We start from the raw sequence: 23,895 nt of genomic DNA on the forward strand, positions 1-23,895 counted from the left end.
GTAGTAGGTAGAATTAAAATTACGATAGAGAAATGATGGACCGGCCAGAAGTCAAGAATCGAAAAAGAACAACAAGAATGTGAGGTTACCGCACGGCAGTATGGAGAAGGGAGAAAAGAAAAGAAGGGATTGTGGGGATATTGGGTACATGTATACTTTGCATGACGGTCAAATTACGAGCTTCGAGCAGTCCTGCGAAACGCGTTTACTCCCAAACACGTACGAGTACAGCCAAGTCTACAAGCTCAGCCTCGCCTCGCCTTTCTTGAGCTTGACATGCGTGATTTCCACCACTAGACGGTGGTCCCGTTGAGAACATGTGTTTGATACGCGGATGATGCAGCACTTGTGGTTTGAGCTTGGGGGCCTTGGTGTTTCGGCAGGGCACTTGGCAGTAGCGAGCATCTCGAACATTGCGAATGCTACAAATATTTACAAATAGATGTAGGACGGGATAGGTGTCGGAAATTCACTATTCATGAATTAAAAACATACAGAGACAGTCAGAGACACTATGATGATTGTTTGCGTGGAAAAAGGGTTGATTGAATCGGGTTCTAGGTAGACATTTCCGGATTGGGCAGGTCTTGGATATCGGTGTGGATTACAGTTGCGCGCTGCACTGTGACCCCAGGGCGGCCCCGGTCAAGAGTCCGTGTGTCTAGAGAAGTTCATCATCGTCTGTAGACATCGCTCTCATAATATCAGGTATTGTTTCCGTCTGCTTCCTCTGCAGTCGGTTCTGGCACCTGTACTATTGGTGACAGGAAGTCTGTAGACCGTATCGAACCAGGCTGTAGTTTAGTAACATAGGAATACGTAATTAACTAAATGCTTTGGCATATGTCTAACTACAAAATGCAAAAAAAGAAGGTATATGCTTAAATCAAGAGCAAATCTAATGACACAGCATCAGAAAGTATAGGTGAGTATATCAACGGAATATGTTCCCACTCGAAGGACAGCTATGTGACGTTCGTTCTCAGAGTATCTGCGCATTGCGAACGTGAACAACAAGAACTTAGAGTAGGCGTTAACGATTGTGCTTGGTGAGAGTTGAAAACAAAAGCAAAAAGAACAAGAGAGGAATGGAAGATATTCAAATATTGTTTAAACCTCAAAAACACAAAAAAGAAATTTGCCACCTGCCCGAATCGAACGAGCGATCTTCGCATATCCAGTTGATACAAGTGCGACGCTTTACCACTTAGCCAAGGAGGCGATTGTTGAAGAATGAGAAGATTAGATATAATATATAAGGAGACGTTTGTTAGTGTAGACGACATGAACGCAGTATGCAAAGTTGTGGGGTAAAACCGGTCACCAGGAACCACAGCAATACTGAGCACTGTTCGATATACCCACTTGACTCGAGCGACCAACATCATAGTAAGACTCCAAGGTGGAAGTAGTCATGAGTAATATTCATACTGATATCAGATTCTTCAATATCGTTTACAACCAGAAAATCGCTATGCAAATCAAACCCAATTTCTCATCTGCCATGACAGGCAGGAAAGGCAAACATGCCGAAATCGACTTCCAACCATCCCTCCCAGAATGATAAAACGGGAAAAACGCCACGCTCATGCTCATGCTTCATACCGAAAATGCTTCGCTTCGTAACAAAGGGAAAAAATCCACATCTCTCTCTCTCTCTCTCTCTCTCTCTCTCTCTCTTGCATCTCGAATGTGTTTAGGCAAGACCAAAAACACCCCTCATCCTCCTCCAAAGCTCCTTAGCCATCGCCTTGCGGGTATCCTCTGTGCGCAGCGCCGCCTCCTTGTTCTCACTTGCGCGCCTGAGCAAAAAGTTGAGGCACTCAGTCGTAGTACCCCAAGTCATGCACTTGACAACCTTGGCTTGCGTATCCGCCTTCATAGTCTCATCCTGAACCAGGGCCTGAGAAATCTCATCCGCCATACCTTGCAGCTGTGCATATGTGAGACGGGGAAGTTGGTCAGGCGACGTAGTAAGCATCTGCTCGGCGCGGATCTTCTGGGCGGCTTGGACGGAAGCGAGGTTGTGCGTTGCAAGGACGATGTTCACGCGAGGGAAGGGAGTACCGGGAGTAGGGGCGGGGATTTTGTCGGTCCATTGTTGGCGGACGACAGCGTCGGCACAGGCGTCGTAGTTGGCGTCTGTTCCTGCTTTGGTGTCGAAGGTGATGTGTTTGGGTTCGGAAGTGAGGTATGCACCGCGGACAAGCTTGACACCCGCGATATAGCCTTTCTTTGAGGCGCGCTCAAGGTGCGCAGCCATGCGTTTGGAGATGTCGCGGAGGTAGCATTGGTAGGTGATGTACAGGACGGCGCGACCATTTTCGGGCTTGTTGTACTTTTCTTGCAGGGCAAGGGTCCATTTCTCGAGGCCGAGGTTCGTGGCCTCTTCTTCAGCGCCGGGTAGGAGGCTCACACCTTTCGCGGCGGCGGCGTCGCAAGCGGCAGTTATAGCAGACCACATTTCGGGAGTGGCTTCTTGTTGGTTCTGGAGGAGGTTGAGGGCATGGCGACCGAGACCGGACCATCTAAATGGTGGTTAGAATATCTCCATGAGAGTAAACAAGAAGATGACTTACTTTAGTCCAACAAAGTCGCCTTCCTTGGCCATATCGACACTCTGTAGCATTCCCTTCCTCCACACTTCAATCTCCATCTTGGTTTCCTCGGCAGTTGGCGCTTTTCCACCAAGTACCTCAAGCGCATACTCGAACAGGATACCACCATAACCGAGCGTACGTGCGAATTCAGTGTTCCTGACAACCTCATCCTTCTTCTCGCCAACACAGTATTGCGCGTAGAATGTCTTCTTGAGCAAGTTGGACAATACAGGGTTGCGCTCGATGCTCAAAAGGAAAGACTTGGAGTCAAGCATACGCCTCAGGATCCCGAAACAAGCATTGAGTAGGAGAGGCCTTGAGGATACGGCGGTGATGAGGTAGGAGCGGAGGACAGTCTCTGTGGGTAGGCGGCCGAGAACTGCTTTCGTTTGCGCTATCTGTGACTCTGGCTGTGTGGACAGGAGATGTGCAGTCGAAACTTGTGATGAGTCGGCGGGGACGGAGACATTCTGTCGTGCGCTCTGTGAGACGTAACGCGGTGTTGATGCGAGAGTTCGGGATGTGTGTGCCAGGGCAAGGCTCTGGAAGCGTTGGAGGTTCTGTCTCCGGAGCATCATTTTGAGATTGTGTGTGATTTGGACGCTCGAGTGGTGAGTCGGAGCTGGTATATCTTACACTCAGAGGCGTATGCAGGTGGTGTAGTATATGGCCGGATTCCGTGAATTACTATTCTTTATAAAGTTGATACCGGCAAATTTGACAGAAAGAGCAATTCTGGAGGTCTTGTGACTTTTCACAATGTGTTCGATAGCCCCTATATACCATGGTTGGTACTCTTGGTGATCCACGATGTCGCGCACGATGCTCGGCTTGCGTCGGATGCGTCCATGTCGCACTAGTGAGGCTTCATTGCTGCTCCAGATGGTGCCAGACTGACGCAGACTCCCGGCTTATCGCCCGCGCTAGAAGCACTGACGATTGGACAATACTGTCACGCATTCTTGTGGAGTAGTCGACATGTTTGGTGTTTATGGCGACATGCGGTTTTGATGTGATGATGGCGAACTGTCGCGTGTAATGTAATGCCCAGTGACTGGCAAACTTAATGCGCCCGCTTCCAAAGCTGATGGCATGACATCAGCTCCTAAACTCAATTCGAGGTCGTTGCTTTTGCCATGGCCGTGTATCTCCAAGCTTGCCATCGTGACCTCGCATTGTCATGCAATGCCTGTTACCCCACAGTCGGCGAAATGCACATTCAGCCGTTCCTCATCTTAGCGTCATCTCGCCCAGCACAGCCCATGTCGCGATCTGTGTTGTGTTTGCCGCCGACGCTGAGAGCCGAGCGTAACCATGGCGGCATCGCTCATATTACGCAGGACCAGCCCCAGGATTCAATTTCTCCTGACCACATCATCTCCACTCAGGGCTCTGGATCGGTACCACGCGCACCGGTATCGGCTGCTATGGAGAAGAAGCAAATTTTTGTCATGGTTTGACGGGTAGCATAGCGCGCCGCGAGGAGGGCCGTTCTGGCTGCGGAAAGCGTCGGGGACCCACATATACCCACGCCGAGTATCGTCGACGTCTGCTCTTGTCTGATCTCGCGTCCCTTCTCAGCCTCACTGACGATACGATGTCTGCGTCTCTAGGGATAGAGTACCTTGAGAGATACTTGAAGATCCCTAGGTCATTGCAACGTGTTGCCACAGATCTGGCGTCACGCGCATGCCAATCAGCTTACTAAATCTTGAAACTCTAAAGCTACCCAGGTAATTCCTTACACGTGCATCAGGTGATCTATTTCGATCAACGTGCTGGCATATTGTAAACCAGTGATGTTCATATATCACTAAACATGGTTTCCAATCTTGGAGAAGTATGCCAGCATTGTTTAAGGCAAGCCTGTCAACGGCGTCGGTCCAAAGCTGTCGGCCGCGTGGGAGGGCTTCGTTGCGTCTTCTCTGACCCTGACTAGAACAATCTTAATCAAAATCCAGGTATTGATTCGACCCGTGTTCTTGCAGTTTGGTACACTGCCCGCATGTCAACTCAGCTAGAAGAACTTTAATCTTGACTCCAAACTAGTACATCGCTCTCAGTCGCGCCACAAGAAAGCAAAACTACCGGCCTTTATCTATAATTATTCATATCATATAAGCGACAACCTCAAAATTCGCTGATACGATTGACGCATGTTCAAGACGCCAAGACCTAATCTGCAATACCATTACCGCTCCTGTCGGCATCTCTCAACACCACATAGCTCTTCATACAGCGCCAGCACCCGCCTCCGGTATCTGCGCCCCCTCCTGTCCAAGTTGCACCTCTCCCCCATTACTCGTTCTATCTGTCACGTTCTTCTGATCACTTCCCAACGACTCGAATGCACCCAGCAAATCCCCTTTCAGATCTTCCCAACTCTCCACCCCAACACTGACCCTCAGCAACCTCTCATCGACTTCTGCATCGCTCATCCTGCGCCACTCGATCAAACTCTCCACACCTCCCAAGCTAGTCGCATGATGGAAAAGGCGGAGTTTGCTAGGTAAGGTACGTGCGAGTTGTGGCGTCTTCATGTAGATGCTGAAGACGGGGCCGAAACCGTTGGGCATCTGTTGTTTAAGCCAGTCGTAATCCGCCGTTTGCAGACTAGCATGAGAGATCTTGCTCACAACTCTCTTCACCACCTCCGCTTCTTTCCCCTCACCCTTGCCATCAAGGGAATCCTGCAGCCAGCGGACAAGCTTATCTGCAGAACTACTCTGCCGCTGAACACGCAAGTCCAAAGTCCGCAGACTCCTTACTCCGAGCCAGCCTTCCAAACTGCCCAGCACAGCACCCAGGAAGATCCTCTCAGCGCGTAGCGTCTTCGCTCTCTTCAACCCTTCCTCGCCTTTCTTCACCGCGAGAATGCCACAAAGCATATCGCTATGCCCCCCAATATACTTAGTCCCACTATGCATAACCACATCCGCGCCCCAACGAAACGGATCCTGTAAGCCCGGCGGCGCAAACGTAGCGTCAACACTCAAATATGCGCCGCGCGCGTGGGCCCGTTCTGCGTATTTGGCGATGGAGAAGGCTTCGCCGGTAGGATTCAGTGGTGTTTCCAAATGAACCAGGTCACCTTTTCCCAGGCCCGCAGCGTCCCAGGTAGCATCGTCGGCATGGAGGTCAACAGTCTTCACGCCGTGCATCTTCTTGTGCAGGTCGATGACGCCGTGGCAGCCGTGGTATCCACCACTTATCGCAATAACTTTGGGTACGAGGTTGACGAGCAGAGCGTGGAAAGCGCTGAGGCCGCTTGTGTAGCTAACAACATGATTTGCCAAACCACTTTGTCCGTCCAATTCCTCTTCCTTAGCATCCGGGTACATTAGTGGGGCCAGGATGGTTTCCAGTCGGTTTGTGCTGGCGGATGCGAGGCGCGAGTATATCAAAGGTGTCTGGAGGTCGACGAATTCGCCTTCTGTGGGAACGGGTTGGAGTTGCGATGGGTCGTGAGGATATCGGAAGGTAGTTGCGGTATGAATTGGTGGGGCGACGTCAGTGAGGATGTTGATGCGGTCGTCGGCGTGGACGCCGTGGGTCGAGGGGTGGTATGCTGATGGTGGCATGATGATCGCAGTCGTCTTCTGTAGACAGCGTCTGTCGAGTTTCGAGTTGTTCGATGTGCTCTGAGTTCAATGCTGATGAAGTGGTGTATGTGAGTGTCGCAGTCGTTCTAATAAGTTGAAAGGCTATGAGATGTTGTCCTGGATATGTCCAATCAAACAGATTGCTTGTCAGAATGTCGAAATGTCGAAGATGTCGACATCACGCCCTAGACGGCGAAATTGCGGACGAAGACCGCTAGATCTAGCCGTTCACGCCATTAGGGTGGAGCTGTACCGGCAATTTGTGGACACAATCGTGGCAGAGCTGGGGGTGGAGTGGGTATACAGAGCTATCAAGGTGATGGCGTTGTGGGACGAGGCCCCAATAATCTCGTCTATAGATTAGACCTCAACAAAAAGTTACAAGTCCATCGACTAGCATGAACTCAATCGATGCCAAAGCCACTTGAAGGACGTTTCCGCGTAAGTTGTTGTGGTGCGGAATGTACACACTTATGACGAGTGCGGGGTAAAAACTGCCCCTCATTGCGACAAAAAAGTCACAGAACGCAGGACAAATGCCGCATGCGCAAGATGGAAGAAAGTTTTTCAATAGCATGAAACCGCACGTTAGACTGCTCAGATTTCGTTCATTCATAGCTGCCCACGGAGTCATAGAGTCTCACTGACAGGTGCTACACAATTATAAACCACCAGTTGCGCATGAACCCTTGCCTCTATGGCGCCGTCCCACCTCACCGAGATGTATCTACTGGACGCCAGCACCAGTGATGGTAGGTGGGCCTTCCTTGTACTTGATGCTTCCGTTGTTGGAGCCGCAAGCCTCGATTGATCGGACAACCTTGTAGGACTCGACATCGCCATCGGGAACACCACCAAAGACGACGTGCTTGCCGTTCAGCCATGAGGTAACGACGGTGGTGATGAAGAATTGGGAACCGTTGCTATGACGTGTCAGCCATGACTCTTCCTGATAGAGTATAGTATAGAAAACCTACGTGTTAGGACCAGCGTTGGCCATGGAGAGGAGGAAGGGGCGGTCGTGCTTCAACTTAAAGTTCTCGTCGGCGAACTTTTCGCCATAGATGGACTTGCCTCCAGTGCCCTAACGTCTGTTAACCATCTGTCTTTTTGTATGGAGAGTCGAGACTGACGTTGCCGCGGGTGAAGTCACCACCCTGGAGCATGAACTGAGGAATCACGCGGTGGAACTTTGAGCCCTGGTAGCCAAAACCCTTCTCGCCGGTGCAGAGGGCGCGGAAGTTCTCAGCCGTCTTGGGAACGACATCGTCGAAGAGCTCGAAGTTGACGCGACCGGATTGCGCTGTAACTCATAGTCAGCAGGTGGAAGTCGCATGTGAAAGCGGTCGTAGCTACCCTTAACCTCGCCCTGGCTGGTGACGTTGCCGGCATTGTCGACCTCAACGGTGGGCCCGGTCCAGGAGCAATCAAAGTAAGCCTTGATGGCCATGTTGTATGCCGAAGGAGTGAAGAAGCGTTTGTTGATAGGAGCGCGAAGTTGGGGAGCTGCGCGGAAAGCTGAAAGAGCAGAAGCTCTCGGAAGGTGGGGCATGATGCAGCGCGGGGTGTGAGTCTAACCTGATAAGCAGTTAGGTCCTGTTTCTTGGCAGTGAATCGTGAGATAGCCAGGTAATTGTGCGTTTAGACACTGCTGGGGATGCAGGGCTGACGTCTGTGGTGCCACTCTTGTTGGGTGGGAACTCACTCTGGGTGGTACCTTTGGAACTATCAGATAGCTATTCACAACACAATGGCCGGCTTCCAGCAAGACTCTGGTGGCAACTTACAGGAATGATACGAGGAATCGGGCCGCTATGCAACACGATATGCAAGATTCAAGGAATATAATACAATTGATGAATTGCCGACACGAGGTAGCAGTTGAAGGGTCGGATGGATGACCAGACGGAAAACTTTGGATACCTCAAGCTTGTGCACGAGTCTAGCGCGTTCCCCGATCCGGCGCTCCATTGCTCGCATCAATCGAGGACTGTATACATGACTACGACAGAAATAATTCATCTTAACTACCAGTACTCCTGGACAAGGTGCGCAACACCGTTAACACATTTCACTTTTCGTATGTCAAGTCGTGCAACAGTCCAAGGCGTGTTGTCTCACTCTGAGCATCATAGGTACCTGGATAGCTTGGAAAGGCCCGAGCTTAGATCACGTGAGCGCTGGGCCGCCATCGCCGTTTACCCTGTACCATGGGCATGGCTCGCGACAAGGTGAATATTCTTGTAAGCGGACATCTTTGCAGTCTTCTCGATTATATTTCGCGTGACCGAGACACCTCTGGCGCAAACGCATACTACCTTCCTCGTAACGACCTTTGCAATTCGCCCTCGGTGGTCCGCTCCCGAGACCGTGGTCGACAGCTGCCACCTCGACTCCAGTACACTCACATTACCATATTGCCAGACCGACACGCCACAAGTCTACAGCCATGGATCTCAATAGCTTGAAGGATCAAGTGAGCAACCTCACGCTCTACGACCTCAAGGCGGGATTCCGCAAGGCCCAAAATGGTATGCTGAGGGGAAGGGTGAAGCCAGCTGGCCAATGCTAACGCGCTTCGTAGCGGTGATGAACTACACAGAGATGGAGGCCAAGGTCCGCGAGGCAACAAACAATGAGCCATGGGGTAAGCCGAGCCTGGGGTCTCGCGAAGAATGCAGCTGACAGGCGGCCAGGTGCATCATCGACCATGCTACAGGAGATTGCCAATGGAACCTTCAACTAGTAGGCGATGCCCGAGGACCTGGCGGATCATGGCTAACGAATTAGCCAACTACTGAACGAGATCATGCCCATGATCTACAAGCGCTTCACGGAGAAGGCTTCGGAAGAATGGAGACAGATCTACAAGGTACTCGGGCGCTCTCCTTGTCGCCGGCGTCGCTAACAAGCCAGGCCCTGCAACTCCTCGAATACCTGATCAAGAACGGTTCAGAACGAGTCATTGATGATGCGCGCTCTCACGTCTCGCTCCTCAAGATGCTACGGCAATTCCACTTCATCGACCAGAACGGTAAAGACCAGGGCATCAACGTACGCAACCGCGCCAAGGAGCTCGCCGAACTTCTTAGCGACGTCGACCGCATCCGCACCGAGCGCAAGAAGGCGCGAGCGAACCGAAACAAGTTTGGTGGTGTCGAGGGCGGAGCCGGCATCGGCATGGGTGGCTTCTCAGGAAGCGGTAGCGGGGGTGGTAGCAGGTACGGAGGGTTTGGCAGTGAGCAGGCAGACTATGGTGGCTACAGAGGAGAGGTCTACGGCGACGGCGGTGGCTTTGGAGGCAACCAATCTGGCTTCGCAGACACACAACAGCGACGCGACAAGTTCGACGAGTACGACGAGTACGACGAGGGCGAAAGTGCTAGCCCAGCACCAGCACGGCGGAGAGAACCCACAACCACGCACGCGAGGAAAGAACCCAAGAAGGAGGAGCCTAAGCCGAAAGCACCAGAGCCCGTTGTCGACTTGCTCGCTTTTGACGACGAGCCTGCGCCCATGTCGACTTCAGCAGGAAAGCAGCCCGTTGCTGCTCCAAGCGACGACTTCGGCGACGACGATGATTTCGACGACTTCCAGTCTGCAGCTCCAGTAGCACCTGCATCCAAGCCAGCCGCTCCAGCCTACAATATCGTCTCTCCTGCGTCGACGTCTACTATCACCTCGTCAACCCAATTCGCCGCACCGACAGCCCAGTCCTCGGCCCAGAACAACAACTTCAGCAACTTGCTCGCAACAGTTTCACCACCACCTGCTGCAAACAAAATGAGCGCACCCCCCTCCATGACCTCTTCTTTCTCGCAACCACCACCCCAGCCCTCAGGCTACCAAGCCTCGGGTCCGAATTACTTCACTTCCGTGCCCCAGCCTGCGCCTCAATCAGCGTCATCCACGCCTTCTGTAATGTCGCCCGGCGGACGCATCGGCGGTGGTATCGGCGGCGGTGCACCCAAGAAAGCTGGTGGTGATGCGTTTGCGAGCTTGCTTGGTGGTGTTGCGCCGAAGAAGGCGGGCACACCAACGCAGAAGGTCACTATGGGTGACTTGGCCAAGCAGAAGACTAGTCAAGGGCTCTGGGGGGCGCCGGCTTCTACTCCCAGTACACCTGCTGCACAAGCACCTCAGCCGGGATCTAAGCCTGGTGGTGCGCTGGGGGATTTGCTTGGTTAGGTTGGTGGGAGAAGGTGGGGGGCAGATAGTGTGCCATGCGCTTTTTACTTGGTTTGGAATATGGATACAAAAGTGGCGTATGATGTGAGAATGAAGAGAGCGTAATAGACGATATACGAATTTCTGGTATGTCTGATGAACGCAATGGGAGCTGTGATGTTTCTCCGCAAATGCGGAGCTCTCATTGGCTGTGCTCTTGTTGAATATGTACAATCCTTTCGAAGCCATTCGGCTGATAGGCTTAAAAGGTCAGTCTGATGAAGGGCGTGACAAATGCTACAAGTGCAAGACAACGCTGTAGAGTAGCGTATCCCGGTAGTGAAAAGAGACGTATCGACGTTTGAAGCTGCTCATGGAGCATGCAGATGTGTTGCCAAAATCCCTACCCCCACTCTGCAGATGCGCCAACCTATTGGCTGCACCACAACCCCTGCATATTCATCTCCGCGGCCAAGACACGCTCTCTCCACGCGCCAGCATGTGAAAACATCATCGTCTCCTTTCCGCCATGCATAGATGGCATAGATGCAGCTCTCTCGCTTTCTTTTCCGCGTCGCCTTGCTGCTATTACCGATAGCCTTGATCGGCACAACATGGCTATACTTGTACCCTGTTTTCCACGGCTGCGCCTTTCCTAAACCCCCGTCTACGCACGCGCAAGCCGTCGCACCGTTCCGTCTACTTTCTCTCGGTGATCCCCAGCTTGAGGGTGATTCCTCACTTCCGGATCCGAATGCGCTCATCTTCCCGTCGATCGAGAACCTCGTACCGAATCTACGCGATGCCGCCAACTACACAGCGAAACGAGATGTTCTAGACCAAGCAGCACGAGGTGTTGTAAAAGATGCAGGGAAGTGGCTAGAGGGAAAGAGGAAAGCCATCGATCTTTGGGGAAACGACTGGTATCTTGCGCATATAGTCAGGAGCCTGAGATGGTGGACTGAACCCACGCACATCAGTGTCCTGGGTGATTTGCTAGGCAGTCAGTGGGTCACAGATGGCGAGTTCACGAAAAGAGCGGGTCGGTATTGGAATGTTGTCATGAGGGGATTGGAGAAGGTACCTGATGTTATCTTTGGCGCGATAGGGAGTGAAAACACGGAGCTGCCGCCAGCAGAAACATCACAAGAACAAGAAGGCGAAGAAAAAGACGTGGTAGAAGAGAAAGAGAATAAGAAAGAGAGGAGGCCGCTATGGGGTGGTACAACAGAAGTACTCGGTGCAGATAAAGACTGGCAGAAGCGCGTCATAAACATCGTCGGAAATCATGACGTCGGCTACGCTGGTGACATCGATGAATCGCGTATCGAACGCTTCGAGAAGGCGTTTGGAAGCTCGAACTGGGATATCTGGTTCACACTGCCAGACGAACTGCGCTCAAACAAAACTGACCCAACCGATCCAACCGACCCAGACCAACGTACCGACCCATCTCCATCTACCAAAGACGCCACCAGACCGCCAACCCTCCGCCTCGTAATCTTCAACTCGATGAACTTGGACACCCCCGCATGGTCCTCGGACCTCCAGACAGAAACCTACTCCTTCACGAACCACATCATTACTTCCTCCCTGCCTGTCACCGACAAAACACACGCCACCATCCTCCTCACACACATCCCGCTCGAAAAGGAAGCTGGTATCTGCGTCGATTCTCCATACTTCGATTTCTTCGAGGGAGGCCAAGGATTGAAGGAACAGAATATGCTATCTGATCACGCTAGTAAAATCGTTTTGGAAGGAATGTTTGGCATGAGTCCAAATAAAGATGCAGAGGGTGGAGGCAAGGGCAGAAGGGGTATTATCGTTAATGGACATGATCACGCTGGTTGTGATGTTATGCACTGGATTAGGCAGCCCGGCGTGCAGGACACATGTCAGGTGGCGAACGTCAAAAGGGAAGAAGCATATTGGCCAACTAGTACCGCGAACGACACCATGATTGCCACTTCAATGGATATCGATGGGGTCGACATTAACTTTGTAGCTGCCAACGATACCGATACCGATACCGCTATCCAAACCGAGACCGACTCCACTCAGGAAGAATCAACATCTGAATCTTCACCAGAGCCTACTCTGGAACCGGCTTCCGAACCACCTCCACCGCCCAAATGGCGCGCTCAGCGCTTCCCAAATCGCCCTTACGATATCCATGCAGATGACGAATGCACGTCTATTAACGACGCGCCCCATATCCGCGAGATTACGCTCCGTAGTATGATGGGCGAGTACTCTGGCTATGCCGGTTTCCTGTCTGCGTGGTTCGAGGAAGAGAAGGGAGAGAAGGGGGAATGGGTTTTTGAGTTTAGCTCGTGTGGCGTGGGTGTGCAACATTGGTGGTGGGGGATACACATTGTTGACCTGATTCTGATGGTTTGTGTGGTTATTGGGGGTTTGGTTTGGGGATACGAACGAGTGGCTGATGATGCGAAGAAGACGGAGGTGAAGAGGGATGTGAAGGAAGGCAGATCGGAGGACGTTAGAGATAGGAACGAGGCGAGGATTGTACAGACTACACGCGGGCGTACGTCTTCTGTCATGGAAGTTCAAGAACGAAAGATATAGATTAGAGTACAACTTCTGCCGATACACTATCGACATGGACTCATCAAACATACACTCATGTAGCCGCCCAACACAATGACCATTAAACCGCCATACTCTTGATGTCATCGGTAAGCTTCAAGAAGTGATTCTCGCCATTTCTAGCATCTTCTTTGATCATCTCTGCCGCTCCCTCTCCGATGCCATACGCCACCATCTGCGTATGTCCGTTGTTCACCTTGGGGATAGAAGACACATCCGCGACACGCAGGTTGCGAACACCGCGGACGCGAAGGCGAGAATCGAGGACGGCGTTTGGGTCATCCGATTTGCCCATTGCGCAGGTGCCGGAAGCATGGTAACCTAGGGATGGGTATCAGTCCTCAAATCACGTATCAAGACTGTAATGACAACTCACAAGTCGTAGCATGTTCCCTAACATGCGGCTCCCACTCTTCCCTAGTCTCGAAACCATGATGAGCCAAACCCTCCGGCCAACTGCCCTTGATAACATCCTTCGTTCCCTTGCCTTTCATGATGATTTCGTTCGCAAATCGGCATGCCTCGCTCATGACCAGCATGTCCAGTGGGTCTTCTAGGTAGGCATGATCGACAATCGGGTTCTCCATCGGATCAGCAGACTTGAGCGTCACACTTCCCCTACTGTGCTGATTGAACAACAATGCACACATGGCGAATGCGTGTTTATGATCAATGGGAAAATCTTCATATTGCTTTGGCCCACCATATAGTTCCGTGTTCCAGAACTCGATGTTTGGTTGCGAGGGCGTGAGACCCATAGGGTCGCGGCCTGACTGTCGGGGCGCGTTGGTCCACAAGGGCGAGTCTTGTAGGCGTTCGTCAAGGCGGGCGTATCCGAATATGCCAAAAGGGAAAGTAGAGAGGATTCCAGTCTTCTTTTCTTGGTAGAGGGCGTAGGTTGAGGCTATGGCGTTATCGTGGTATGCGAGGTGGTCATTTGTCAGGTTTGGTTCGGAGACTTCGTAGAAGATGAAGCAGAGAACGTGGTCCATCAGGTTTCCGCCAACACCGGGGAGATCAACGAGACACTCGATTCCATGTTTTTCTAGCTGTTCTTTTGGTCCAAGGCCGGAGCGCATTAAGATTGGTGGACTACAATATGCGCCTGCTGCGACAATGACTTCTTTTCTCGCTTGGTAATCGATCTTTTTGCCGTTCTTGGATATCGTTGCGACACCTGTTGCTGTGAGGTCCTCGGAATCTTTGTTGAAGAGCAGTTTGTTGACAGTCACTTCGGTCTTGATGGTGATATTCTCCCGTCGATAGCCCTTGGTGATGAAGTCTGCGGCGGTACTCCGGATACCCTGATGCACTGTTCGTGGTACGTCTCCGCATCCATGAGGTGTCTCTCCTGTTGAAAACATGTCGGCGTGGTAAGGAAGACCTTGATCGACAAGGCTCTCTCTGACACGTTCAGAAATAGGCGCTAGATCGTGAGGCTCGGTATGAAGAGGTCCTGACGTCCCATGAACCGACATATCAGCTTTATGCCAGCCCTTCTCGTGGAAAGTCTCGGCCTGCATCATAGTCAGCTTTTATGCTAGAGCCGTTCTAGCCTTCAACAACAAACCTTCTTCATATACTCGAACATTTTCTCTCCAGTCCATTCATCCATCTCCCAGTCGTCGTAGTCCTGCTTTGTGCCTCGAATACAAAGCGTACCATTGACGCCACTTGAACCTCCAAGGAAGCGCCCTCTGCTGACCTTGACCTGTCGGTTATCTACCTTGGGCATGGGCTCGGTCACGATATTCCAATCTGTCTCGCTGTCGAAGTTCTTGCTCCACCCTCCCGCCATATGCACATTCTCAAGATCAGCATTGTCGGGTCCAGCTTCCAGGACGAGAATCTTTGCATTGAGGTCCTCGGCAAGACGACCTGCAATTACGCAGCCTGAAGTGCCGCCACTAGTGAATCTCGATTAGCATTTGTTTGCTCAAAGGATAATCGGCTGAGAACGATGTGCAGCGCTCTCTCAGTGAGGTTGAATTACCCGCAGATGATGTAGTCGTAGACCTCCGTAGGGTCAACTGAGTCGACGCGTTCAAGAGACATGGCTGTGATGGTGAGTGTTCAGAGAGGCGGTCCAGTTCCTAGTCTCCAGAACGAGGCCAAAGCATATATAACTTTGCCAAATGGTCAGTTAGCCTAGATATAAAGGCCACGGAACAGAGCCGCACTGCACGGTAGCGGGACCGGATGTACCGCCACGTCGCAGAATGGGCCAACATGAAAGGCTACTGCATGTCAGCTAACGCCCTCGAATACGCCAGCTCCTTGGAGACTCAACAAAAGAACCAACCCAGCAGCTGTAGTTTGTGATTCGTGCCACTATGGTCATCCTTGTGTACTATTCTCACCACCTGTATGCAGGTCTTCACTTGGAGTAGCGGAATCAGTCCGAATGGGTCGATCACGCAGCATTTTAGGTTTGGGTCTAGCTCAGCTTTGGGGGCGCCTAGGAAGAAGCAGGACCACGTAGAACTGGGGTAGTGTGGGTGATCGACGAATCAGAGGGAGGTGGTTGGGACGTCGTGTTCTCTAAGTTGATGTTCGGTCGGATCGCTGTTGGCCCTGCAGGCGCGTGCGTTGCGGGGTAAACCCGTGTACCCGAAGGCAAGGGGCTATGCCAGTTACATCGACCTAACGTTCTGGAAAGAATATATCGATAGCTCAGCGAGCAATGCTTGAGTTGATTTAGAGTATTGAGACATGCAAAGCAAGGTTGTTTTTGTCGTTCATCTTACGTTTCCAATCTATTAAGAGGTACATGTCGAGCACGTTTGATGTATACATCAATCTACGAGGAGGAAGAGAGTACACTAGAATACCTCTGTAAGATGCTAGAAAACATTGAGAGATCTAGACATATCTCTACTATCGTTACCACTCTATTCTAACCGAAGTGTCTATGGTTGGCAAGCGAAGCCACGAACCTGTAAGCTTACACCAAAACATCCCTTCTAGGATTGATTGCTGGCGACTGATAAGCAAAGACCGCATCTCAAATCACAAAATTTTCAAGATCTTCTACCACCCTGAAGCGACTAGTAGCCACCACCGAGCCCGCCACGACCGCGATTTCCGCCTCGTCCACGACCAGCATCGCCACGAGGACCAGGGGCATTCGTAGGAGCTGCATTCGGTGCCTGGAAGCCAGGAGGAGGAGCTTTTCTACGAGTGTTACGCCTGTGAATGTCAGTCTCATATCGCACCAGTAAGTTTTGATCTCATGTCTTACCAGTTCGGGTACTTCATCAAGGAGCGGCCACCATTCCACTGGAGTCCTTGATCCTTCTCTTGATTGGCGACAACTTCGTGAGCATCTTGTAGTCCTCGCGCTGCTTGAAGGGGAGGAAGAATGAGGCCGCCCCACTTCTTGTAGTGACGAACTAGGAGCAGGTCGACGAGGGCAGTGTTGCCGACGATGGATGCAACGCCGGGATGAATGTCCTCTGGGTGGGTCATACCCCAGATGATCTGATCCATGGCGTTTTCGTTGTTCTCAATCAGGTCCTACAGGGTGTTGGTGGTAACCAACTAATTGCTTGAGTGAAGGAGAAAACGCAGGAGGGACAAAGTCGTGTTGAAAAGAATCAAACTAACAGTAAAAGTGAAGAGAGCTTACAATTGCATTGCTGACATTGACAACGGTGGCAACGTCGGTATCGTGATTGTAGTTGGCGACTTTTCCCTTGTAAGTACGCCAATAGGTCACTAAGCTAGTGTCCGCAAACGATTCGAAATCGTTGACTACATAGCCAGTCGGACGATCGCGACCTGGCTTGTACTGAATCGCGTTGATGAATGTAGTGTTGTTAGACATCGTAGAGGCTTGCGGTCTTCGTTGATCGATTGCTCGCTGAAGTTGTTTGCTTCGATACAGTTCGTGATGTCAAAGTTGTAGTCTATGAAGAGCGTTAGCAAAGATGTCTTCGACGAATGACTTCGCAAACTTACGGTATCGGTTGAACGCTGGTCAGAAACGCAGCTCTGGGGAAGTGATAGTGTTGTCGTTGAAGATATAGGAAAGAAAGGAAAGAGAGTTGGTGGAGAAGAAATTATATACAGACAGGAAGCCGCTCCGACCAGCACTAAAGCACGCAATTCTCCTTCACGTCGAGAAGTAAAAGGCAGAGTGCGACAGATGATTCCGGAAGAGTCTGGCCGCAAGGTGAGGGCGGTAGTCACCTTGAACATTGAGAGGGAAAGGCCATCGCAAACGACGGTCGCCTCGATTGGTGATGTCGGGAGAAACGCATAGCTTGCGATACCGGATAATCAACGAGAAGAAATGAGCAAGATGTACTTATAGAGCTGCAGCGTTGGAATATCAAGCGTGTTTCATGTCATTAGGGAATGTGTGTGTTTCAAGCGTGACCAATGGACCAACTGATGTGACATACAGCAAGTACCCCAGTGTGCTCGTGCACACTCCGCATGCTCAGCGTCTTGAGAGCAATTGCCAGAACTGTATCCTTGCCTGGGTTTGTCACAAAAATGACATGATGATCACGTGGTATCGTGAAGCAGAATACGTTCTAGCGGCCAAGTGGAGATGAATCTGCTTCCTGGCGGTGCCAGAACCATTGTGTCTCTCGCTGCCGAGGTTTCCGCATATAACGGAAAACATGCTGATGTATCAACACGGATAGTTCGGGAAAGGCCCAGTCAGTCCTGGAGAATCTTGTGATGATCCACTGCACGTGTTGGTGCTGCTTTGTGGACAATCACAGCGTGTACTCTGCGCGTTCCGATTGTCACCCCCTCTTCTGGACTATAAATATCGTAAGCTTCTGGCACCTTACGCTTCTTCGCTCACCCGAAATCTTAGTATGGTCGGCCTCAACATGTTGTCAGGAACCGCTTTTTCGCGAGAAAGATCACCGCCAGAACCCGGAATGGATTACGTCGATTACATCAAGTCCCGCGAAAGACTTGCTGCACTGGAAGTCAACCACATGCCAGACTTCTGGTCGATGAAAAACGTGGACCTCCAAAAAGCGATGAAAGTGCTGAAGTTAGTTGGAAATGGAAACAAGGCATTCATGGTCGACAAGCTGGAGCATCATTCCAGAAAGATGCGCTGGCGACACCAAAAACAGCTTTGGGACCAAGCCCAGAGTTTTATACGTGAGCGACCGGAGCTCATGCTCACCAGCAAGGTCAAAAGTGAGCCCTCCAGAAAGTGCTTCATGGACTTGCCTCCGGAGATCCGGGACATGATCTACGAACTCGCCCTCTTCGACCCTCCTTACATAACACCAAATAGCGTTACTGGACGGGGAGCCGGAGACGATCATCATAGCGCTGGAGTTTTGAAGATCACTGGCAAGATCACTGGCGACGCTGGTCGATTCTCCCCTGTTCGTTCTTGGGATTATACGCTGATGCATCTCGCCGAGCTTCGAGTTGACCGTACCATTTCAGTATTGCATGTTGTTGGCGCGTTGAACAAACAAATCCGGCAAGAGGTACAGGGGTTCTTCTGGTCCCATACCAGGGTCCAGCTACAGTTTGGCCAGCCGGGTCCTCTTTTTTTCGGTATCTGTAAGTTCCTCAGGAAGATCGGTCCCCTTGGTAGGAGCTCTCTTGCTGGCTTGAACGTAGATCGAATAGCTACCGACGATCAGCACCAGAATTACCGAGCCATGATCAAGCTGCTAGGAGAATGTAAGAAATTGAAAAACCTGACGTTGTATATGCCGATAGGTTCGATGCTAGGCAGTGCCGACCGGAACGCAATTAGGGGCTTCTTCCTACGAGATCAGCCTCTTAACAGTCCCAGTGTGAAAAGTCTTGTGGACGTACTGGGTAAGACGCCAACACTGCGTTCTGTGCAGCTACACATGATGTTTTCCAGAAATGGGAAGTTCCATTGTTTTGACCACGACGATATGTTTGCCAAATTCACCTTTTCCGGAGCTCGTGAAGCGCTGCTGGTTCAGGAACTTCGCAAACGTGTCACAGCTTGTCCTCGTCATCAAGACGCTCGTTTCGAAGTCATCAGTACCAGGAAAAAGACCCTAGACTATGAGGAATGGAAGAAATTGACTCCCCGAGATTCAGGTATATGGTAAACAAAAACTGTCAGAATGATCGAATAGTCTCGATGAAGACACGCAAGACACTGACATAAGTGAAGGAGCTTTGTCGCGTGGACAAGATTGAAGTATAGTGCTCATAGATCTCCTTGGGGCGTGATGTACCATAAAACATAAAGTCTTCAATGTCTTTGGGCAAATAATCGTGGTGAAATCTGGCTTCTTCGCTGTGACATGTAGCGTGTCTTTGCTGTGCATACGAACAACTCTCAATTATGTTTGAATAGAGAGTGCATCGCAGCACAGCCGATAAAAGAAGTGTCGAACTCTAGTTGTTATTATTTTATGCATGTGCGGGGTTCCTGTCCTTGGCTGAAGCTGGAGGGTGGTGCTGAAGCTTGTCTGGAACGCGACGCGGCAGGCGGGGAAGACGCGTTTCGCTTGCCAAGCACACTGCCTGCCTAGCTCTTTCCTATTACGCATCAACAAGTTCTCCTCCTCCACTCGATCCAGACAACCTGGGCGACGTTTGCGACAGAAAGATGCTTATCTCTGCTGTGCTATTACACATCTGTGTTACCCGCAGCCTGAGATGGCACAGTATAAGCTTATCACGAAGCGCATCACATCTCTCTACATCAGAAACAAAAGCTTTGGGTATCATCAAAATACATTAATCTATCATGACTGTTGCAACAACCTCATCAAGTCGTTGCATCGTCTGGACTACCGCTTCTCTTACTCATATCTAAGACCGTGACCAAACTTGAACACTGGGTTCTCAGTATCAAACGGCACATCCTCCTTGGACGCCTCAACAGCCTCGTCACTCCTCGGCAAATCAAACGGCAACATTCCCTCGGGACCACTGCCATCCTTGCCAAAGACTACATCAAGGAACGCATCTGGACTAGTACCAAAGTTCACCATGAGTGCCTGCGCCTGCTCAGCAATCTCAGGGAACGCACCGGGGCGATCAAGGAAGACGTCGACAATGGTGGGCACGGCGGTGTAGATGGCTGCTTGGCGCGCCTTCTCGGTGCTGTTGTATTCCAGGGAGCCGGAGTGGTAGTTCTTTTCGAAACCCCCAGGGCGGGGCTCGTAAGGCGCAGCCAGGCGGAGGAAGGCGTAGTCTGCTTCTTCGGGGGTAGCGACAACGGTCAAGTCGCGCTTCTCAAGATAAGTAGCGTTGATACCTTCGACGTAGAACTTTGCCTTTGACTTTTCGCAGTCGGAGGCCTTGAGGGGAAGGGTGTGGTCTTTGTTGGTGAGGAGGGTGATGGATTTCTTTTGGGCTTCGAAACCAGCGGCGACCCATTCTGGTTTTCCAACGTTGGCGACGGCTTCGTCGACATCGACGAAGGGGTTGTCGAAGAGGCCGAGGATGAACTTCTCGCGGAGGAGGCGACGGACTGACATGTCGATTCGCTCTTCGCTTATGATGCCCTTCTCCACCAGCTCGAGAACCAGGTCGGTTCGCTGCTCGCCGCCCATCTGGTCGGTGCCGGCGTTGAGAATCTTCTCTGCGCGCTCGAGTTCGGTCAGGTTCTCGGCACCCCAGGCACGAGCGGGCATGTCTTGTCCGGCGATGATGCCATCGGTGATGAGACCCCAGTCACTGACGACGATGCCGTCGAAACCGAGTTCGCCACGGAGAAGATCGGTGACGATACCCTTGTTCATTCCAGCAGCGACCTCTTCGTACTTGGTGCCCATGGGCCTCGAGTAGTACGGCATCATCTGCCTCGCGCCAGCTGCGATGGCCGCCTTGAAGGGAATAAGGTGCATTTCGAAATTGTTTCCGGGATATGTGGCATTCTTGCCGTAGGTGAAATGGCTGTCTTCTCCGTCCTGGACGGGTCCACTTCCGGGGAAATGCTTGGAGACGGTGGTGACGGAGTCCTTTCCAAATTCACCAGGGCCGTGGAAGCCCTTGATGTAGGAAACGACAAGCTCAGCGGTCAATGTGGCGTTCTCGCCCATCGTGGTGGTGATCCTAGCCCACCTGGGTTCGGTTGCTACATCGATTTGAGGATGCAGCGCAGACCTGATACCGACAGCCTTGTATTCTTGTCGTGCGATATCCGCAAAGGTGTGTACGAGCTCAGCATCACGGATTGCTGCCAAGCCTAAGCTACCTGGCCACTGCGAGAACTTGATCGCCGCAATCTGACTACCAGTGGCATCAACGAATGTGTGTCGAGGATCTGAGGAGAGTGTGATTGGGATGCCGAGCCTGGAGTCCAAAGCCAACTGCTGGAGACTGTTGTAATATTGTGCAGTTTGGCGTACATCGGTGATCGCACTGTTAAGGTTGAAATGTGTCATGTGCAACCCTTGGATTGATGATGAACTAGAGTTCGTCACAGTTCCATTGGGACCCGGGAAGGTGATTTGCTGGAAGAGTTGTCCGGCCTTCTCTTCCATGTTCATGCGCTGAATGAGGTCCTCCACACGCTCATCCACCGACAGCGATGCATCCCGGTATGGTGCGGAGTCCATTTCTGTTGATCGTGATGTCATCCGTGGGTATGTTGAACGACTTGAAACCGGAGTGCGGATGGCTGTTGACATTGCTGTTGCAGCGAAGAACAGCGTTGTGAAGGTGTTCAGCTTGCGCTGACTGCGGTTGCGAGCGACCATCTTGCCGGATGTGCGAGTTTAGGCAAAAGGTGGAAGATGGATTCGGATGCTACTGGCCACTCGGTATACGGATGTGTACCAGGTATTTGTACTCTGGCTTCACACACCCCGTTACGATGCTCCGCCATCATGTGCGCCACATCCGAGGGAAAATGAAGTCTTGTGTCTGCTTGGGGAAACTTCGGATGGACCGTTGGCTTGGAACATGTGCTAACTACCAGCCTTCCACTGGGCTTGGCACAGTCGAGATTGCCATAAGTTGGAGCCGACGATTGCCAAGACGATGCGTGTGGAGTGCAGTGTGGGGAAAACGTGGGTCGGGGTAAAGCCCCCGAAGCTACCACCCCATTTTCCGCCGAATGCTGGTCCGGCAGATTGGTGATTGGATGCACGGCCACGCTACGGATACTAATGACATATAACGAACGGTTCGACACACCCTTTCGAGCTGGTAGTCTAGTTGTCATGTGAGCAAGTGAAAAATTGCGCATGCTGGGGAATGACATGCAACTCCACATCCCGCTATGCTCACTGACTCGATGTCCACAATTCACAGTGCCGGCGGCTTTTGAAAAACGTCCGATACGGGGGTGTGCCGCATGCCGGTCGAGAGATATTGATGTTTTCACGAGAGCAATCATGGATTCAGTATGTGTGCTCTTGATGAAAATAGGCTGGGTCGAGGCAGGCGAAGAAGATGCAAGCAGTGCCTTCATTGCCGTAGCTGAATCGTCGGTGAGAAATTCGATGTCGTCGCAATGTCTGGTGCACTGGTCTCGTATCTCGGCCCAATTCCTTGAGCCGTGCTTCCGGTACAATGAGGGTACCAAGGCCACCCCCGCCGTCTCCGCCATCGCAAGGCTAGTTTTGTTAGCACTGTAACTATACCAGCGTACCGCCATTCCATGGCGGAGGTACTCACTGCTTTCCGGTACACATCCGCGCACCACTAGAGCGATTCTAGAACCAGGTGTCTACTCCTGCTAGCTCTTGTATGTCTTGACTCAAACGCTTTCCTGGCGTTCATTTCAACAGGTCAGGGAAGACCGATGCAGATTGTACGTCGTCATCTTACACACTGTCCCCTGTCGTGCGCTTTGGTAATTAAAGCTTGTCTTTATGCGGCTGAATGTTAGCTTGGAGGTCGGCGGTGGTGCAAACAGTCGGAACGTTTCTAGTGACGGTATAGGCTTTTGCTTACCTTGTCAGCTGCGCAGTCTTCCATCGTAAGGGAGTAAAGAGTTCCCGTCTCGCACAACAACATCGAGACTCTGATGATGTGAGGCAGTCAGCCTCAGTATATGCACGCGCAAGGACCCACTACTTCGCAGCGTCTGCTCGACTCGCAAGCGTGAACAAATCACACCTCGCACGAATAACGCCCATGCGGCAGGAGCCAACACCGCCAAAGCAACCCCATATGCCATATGCCGCGCGCAATGCCGATGAAATGGTAAAGCGCACTACGTCGGATCGGAAGCGCGTAGCCAGTCCATGCTGGAGAAGAAGCGCTAGGATAGCGCGAGTCCGATGGTCGGTCCAGGCTAAACGCTTCTTGGCAAATGCTTGGAAATTCGGGCCTGGCCCTCGAGACGATGGGCTGGGAGAAAAGAATACATGATGGAGTAGCTGACGAAGACAGAGAGATGATGGAGAAAGGAGTGGAGATGAAGAGATACGACAGGAATGAGAATGACGTGATCGCTGGCATGCTCTGTTGACCTGGCCGCACGCCGCGCCTTTTGCCAGCTAATTGCTTCTCGCCTTGTACCTTTGGCGAGGATCTTGATAAAGACGCCTGTTCTTGAGATGGAGGTGCGCTCTAAATATAACGACGCGACGTTGTCGAGAAGTCGTCATCTAGTGCTTACCGGTGTGCTGGTCCTGGGGCGTCATTGTGGGGTTAGCGAGCCATAGCAGGAAGGTGCGACGTAAAACAACAAAGACAATTCCGGTCGCGATAATCCCAATGGAAGCATCTCTGAAAGGGATGCATGTTAGTATTCTTAAGTCAACAGGATAGATTCGGCCAAGTGCGGACATTTCGTGTAAGTCCAAGCTGTGGTAGATTCTGTCATCCAAGTAGCAGTAATAGCGCTCTGACAACCACTGTAGTAGAACCAACATCGCAAACCACGTGGGTTTTGTATCCATCATTTCTAGTCTTGTTGTTCCGTGATATATTCGAACAGTTTCGCATCCCACTATGGGTCTGCAACTGACGTAACT

General features: G+C 51.6%; 9 protein-coding genes and 1 non-coding gene across 10 annotated transcripts; 3 read left to right on the forward strand and 7 right to left on the reverse strand.

The window, feature by feature from the left end:
- Window positions 1–1,139: 1,139 nt before the first annotated feature.
- Window positions 1,140–1,221, reverse strand: J4E82_007718. The gene has a single exon. It is a non-coding gene; the product is annotated as a tRNA-Thr (tRNA).
- A 475-nt stretch (window positions 1,222–1,696) lies between these two features.
- J4E82_007719 (uncharacterized protein) lies at window positions 1,697–3,178 on the reverse strand (the record flags this gene model as incomplete). Its single annotated transcript, XM_051733961.1, has 2 exons — window positions 1,697–2,528; window positions 2,580–3,178. 2 exons carry the CDS (start codon window positions 3,176–3,178, stop codon window positions 1,697–1,699), a joined length of 1,431 nt encoding a protein of 476 aa, XP_051586250.1.
- Window positions 3,179–4,831: 1,653 nt separating this feature from the next.
- Window positions 4,832–6,181, reverse strand: J4E82_007720 (uncharacterized protein; the record flags this gene model as incomplete). The annotated part of the gene is made up of 1 exon (XM_051733962.1): window positions 4,832–6,181. The coding sequence occupies one exon, from the start codon at window positions 6,179–6,181 to the stop codon at window positions 4,832–4,834; it is 1,350 nt and encodes a 449-aa protein (XP_051586251.1).
- A 748-nt stretch (window positions 6,182–6,929) lies between these two features.
- Window positions 6,930–7,754, reverse strand: CSR1 (phosphatidylinositol transfer protein csr1; the record flags this gene model as incomplete). Its single annotated transcript, XM_051733963.1, has 4 exons — window positions 6,930–7,125; window positions 7,180–7,286; window positions 7,336–7,505; window positions 7,559–7,754. The coding sequence occupies 4 exons, from the start codon at window positions 7,752–7,754 to the stop codon at window positions 6,930–6,932; spliced, it is 669 nt and encodes a 222-aa protein (XP_051586252.1).
- Window positions 7,755–8,651: 897 nt separating this feature from the next.
- Window positions 8,652–10,390, forward strand: J4E82_007722 (uncharacterized protein; the record flags this gene model as incomplete). The annotated part of the gene is made up of 5 exons (XM_051733964.1): window positions 8,652–8,733; window positions 8,787–8,849; window positions 8,899–8,947; window positions 8,993–9,074; window positions 9,119–10,390. 5 exons carry the CDS (start codon window positions 8,652–8,654, stop codon window positions 10,388–10,390), a joined length of 1,548 nt encoding a protein of 515 aa, XP_051586253.1.
- Window positions 10,391–10,915: 525 nt separating this feature from the next.
- Window positions 10,916–12,958, forward strand: J4E82_007723 (uncharacterized protein; the record flags this gene model as incomplete). Its single annotated transcript, XM_051733965.1, has 1 exon — window positions 10,916–12,958. One exon carries the CDS (start codon window positions 10,916–10,918, stop codon window positions 12,956–12,958), a length of 2,043 nt encoding a protein of 680 aa, XP_051586254.1.
- An 82-nt stretch (window positions 12,959–13,040) lies between these two features.
- On the reverse strand, window positions 13,041–15,034 carry J4E82_007724 (uncharacterized protein; the record flags this gene model as incomplete). Its single annotated transcript, XM_051733966.1, has 4 exons — window positions 13,041–13,300; window positions 13,356–14,496; window positions 14,550–14,886; window positions 14,973–15,034. The coding sequence occupies 4 exons, from the start codon at window positions 15,032–15,034 to the stop codon at window positions 13,041–13,043; spliced, it is 1,800 nt and encodes a 599-aa protein (XP_051586255.1).
- Window positions 15,035–16,026: 992 nt separating this feature from the next.
- J4E82_007725 (uncharacterized protein) lies at window positions 16,027–16,805 on the reverse strand (the record flags this gene model as incomplete). Its single annotated transcript, XM_051733967.1, has 3 exons — window positions 16,027–16,168; window positions 16,221–16,495; window positions 16,608–16,805. 3 exons carry the CDS (start codon window positions 16,803–16,805, stop codon window positions 16,027–16,029), a joined length of 615 nt encoding a protein of 204 aa, XP_051586256.1.
- Window positions 16,806–17,814: 1,009 nt separating this feature from the next.
- J4E82_007726 (uncharacterized protein) lies at window positions 17,815–19,059 on the forward strand (the record flags this gene model as incomplete). Its single annotated transcript, XM_051733968.1, has 1 exon — window positions 17,815–19,059. One exon carries the CDS (start codon window positions 17,815–17,817, stop codon window positions 19,057–19,059), a length of 1,245 nt encoding a protein of 414 aa, XP_051586257.1.
- Window positions 19,060–19,761: 702 nt separating this feature from the next.
- On the reverse strand, window positions 19,762–21,666 carry J4E82_007727 (uncharacterized protein; the record flags this gene model as incomplete). The annotated part of the gene is made up of 1 exon (XM_051733969.1): window positions 19,762–21,666. The coding sequence occupies one exon, from the start codon at window positions 21,664–21,666 to the stop codon at window positions 19,762–19,764; it is 1,905 nt and encodes a 634-aa protein (XP_051586258.1).
- Between the last annotated feature and the right edge of the window lie 2,229 nt (window positions 21,667–23,895).

Source organism: Alternaria postmessia (genome assembly GCF_024291825.1).
Source record: "Alternaria postmessia strain BMP 2775 chromosome Unknown scaffold_55, whole genome shotgun sequence".
Taxonomy (NCBI): domain Eukaryota; kingdom Fungi; phylum Ascomycota; class Dothideomycetes; order Pleosporales; family Pleosporaceae; genus Alternaria; species Alternaria postmessia.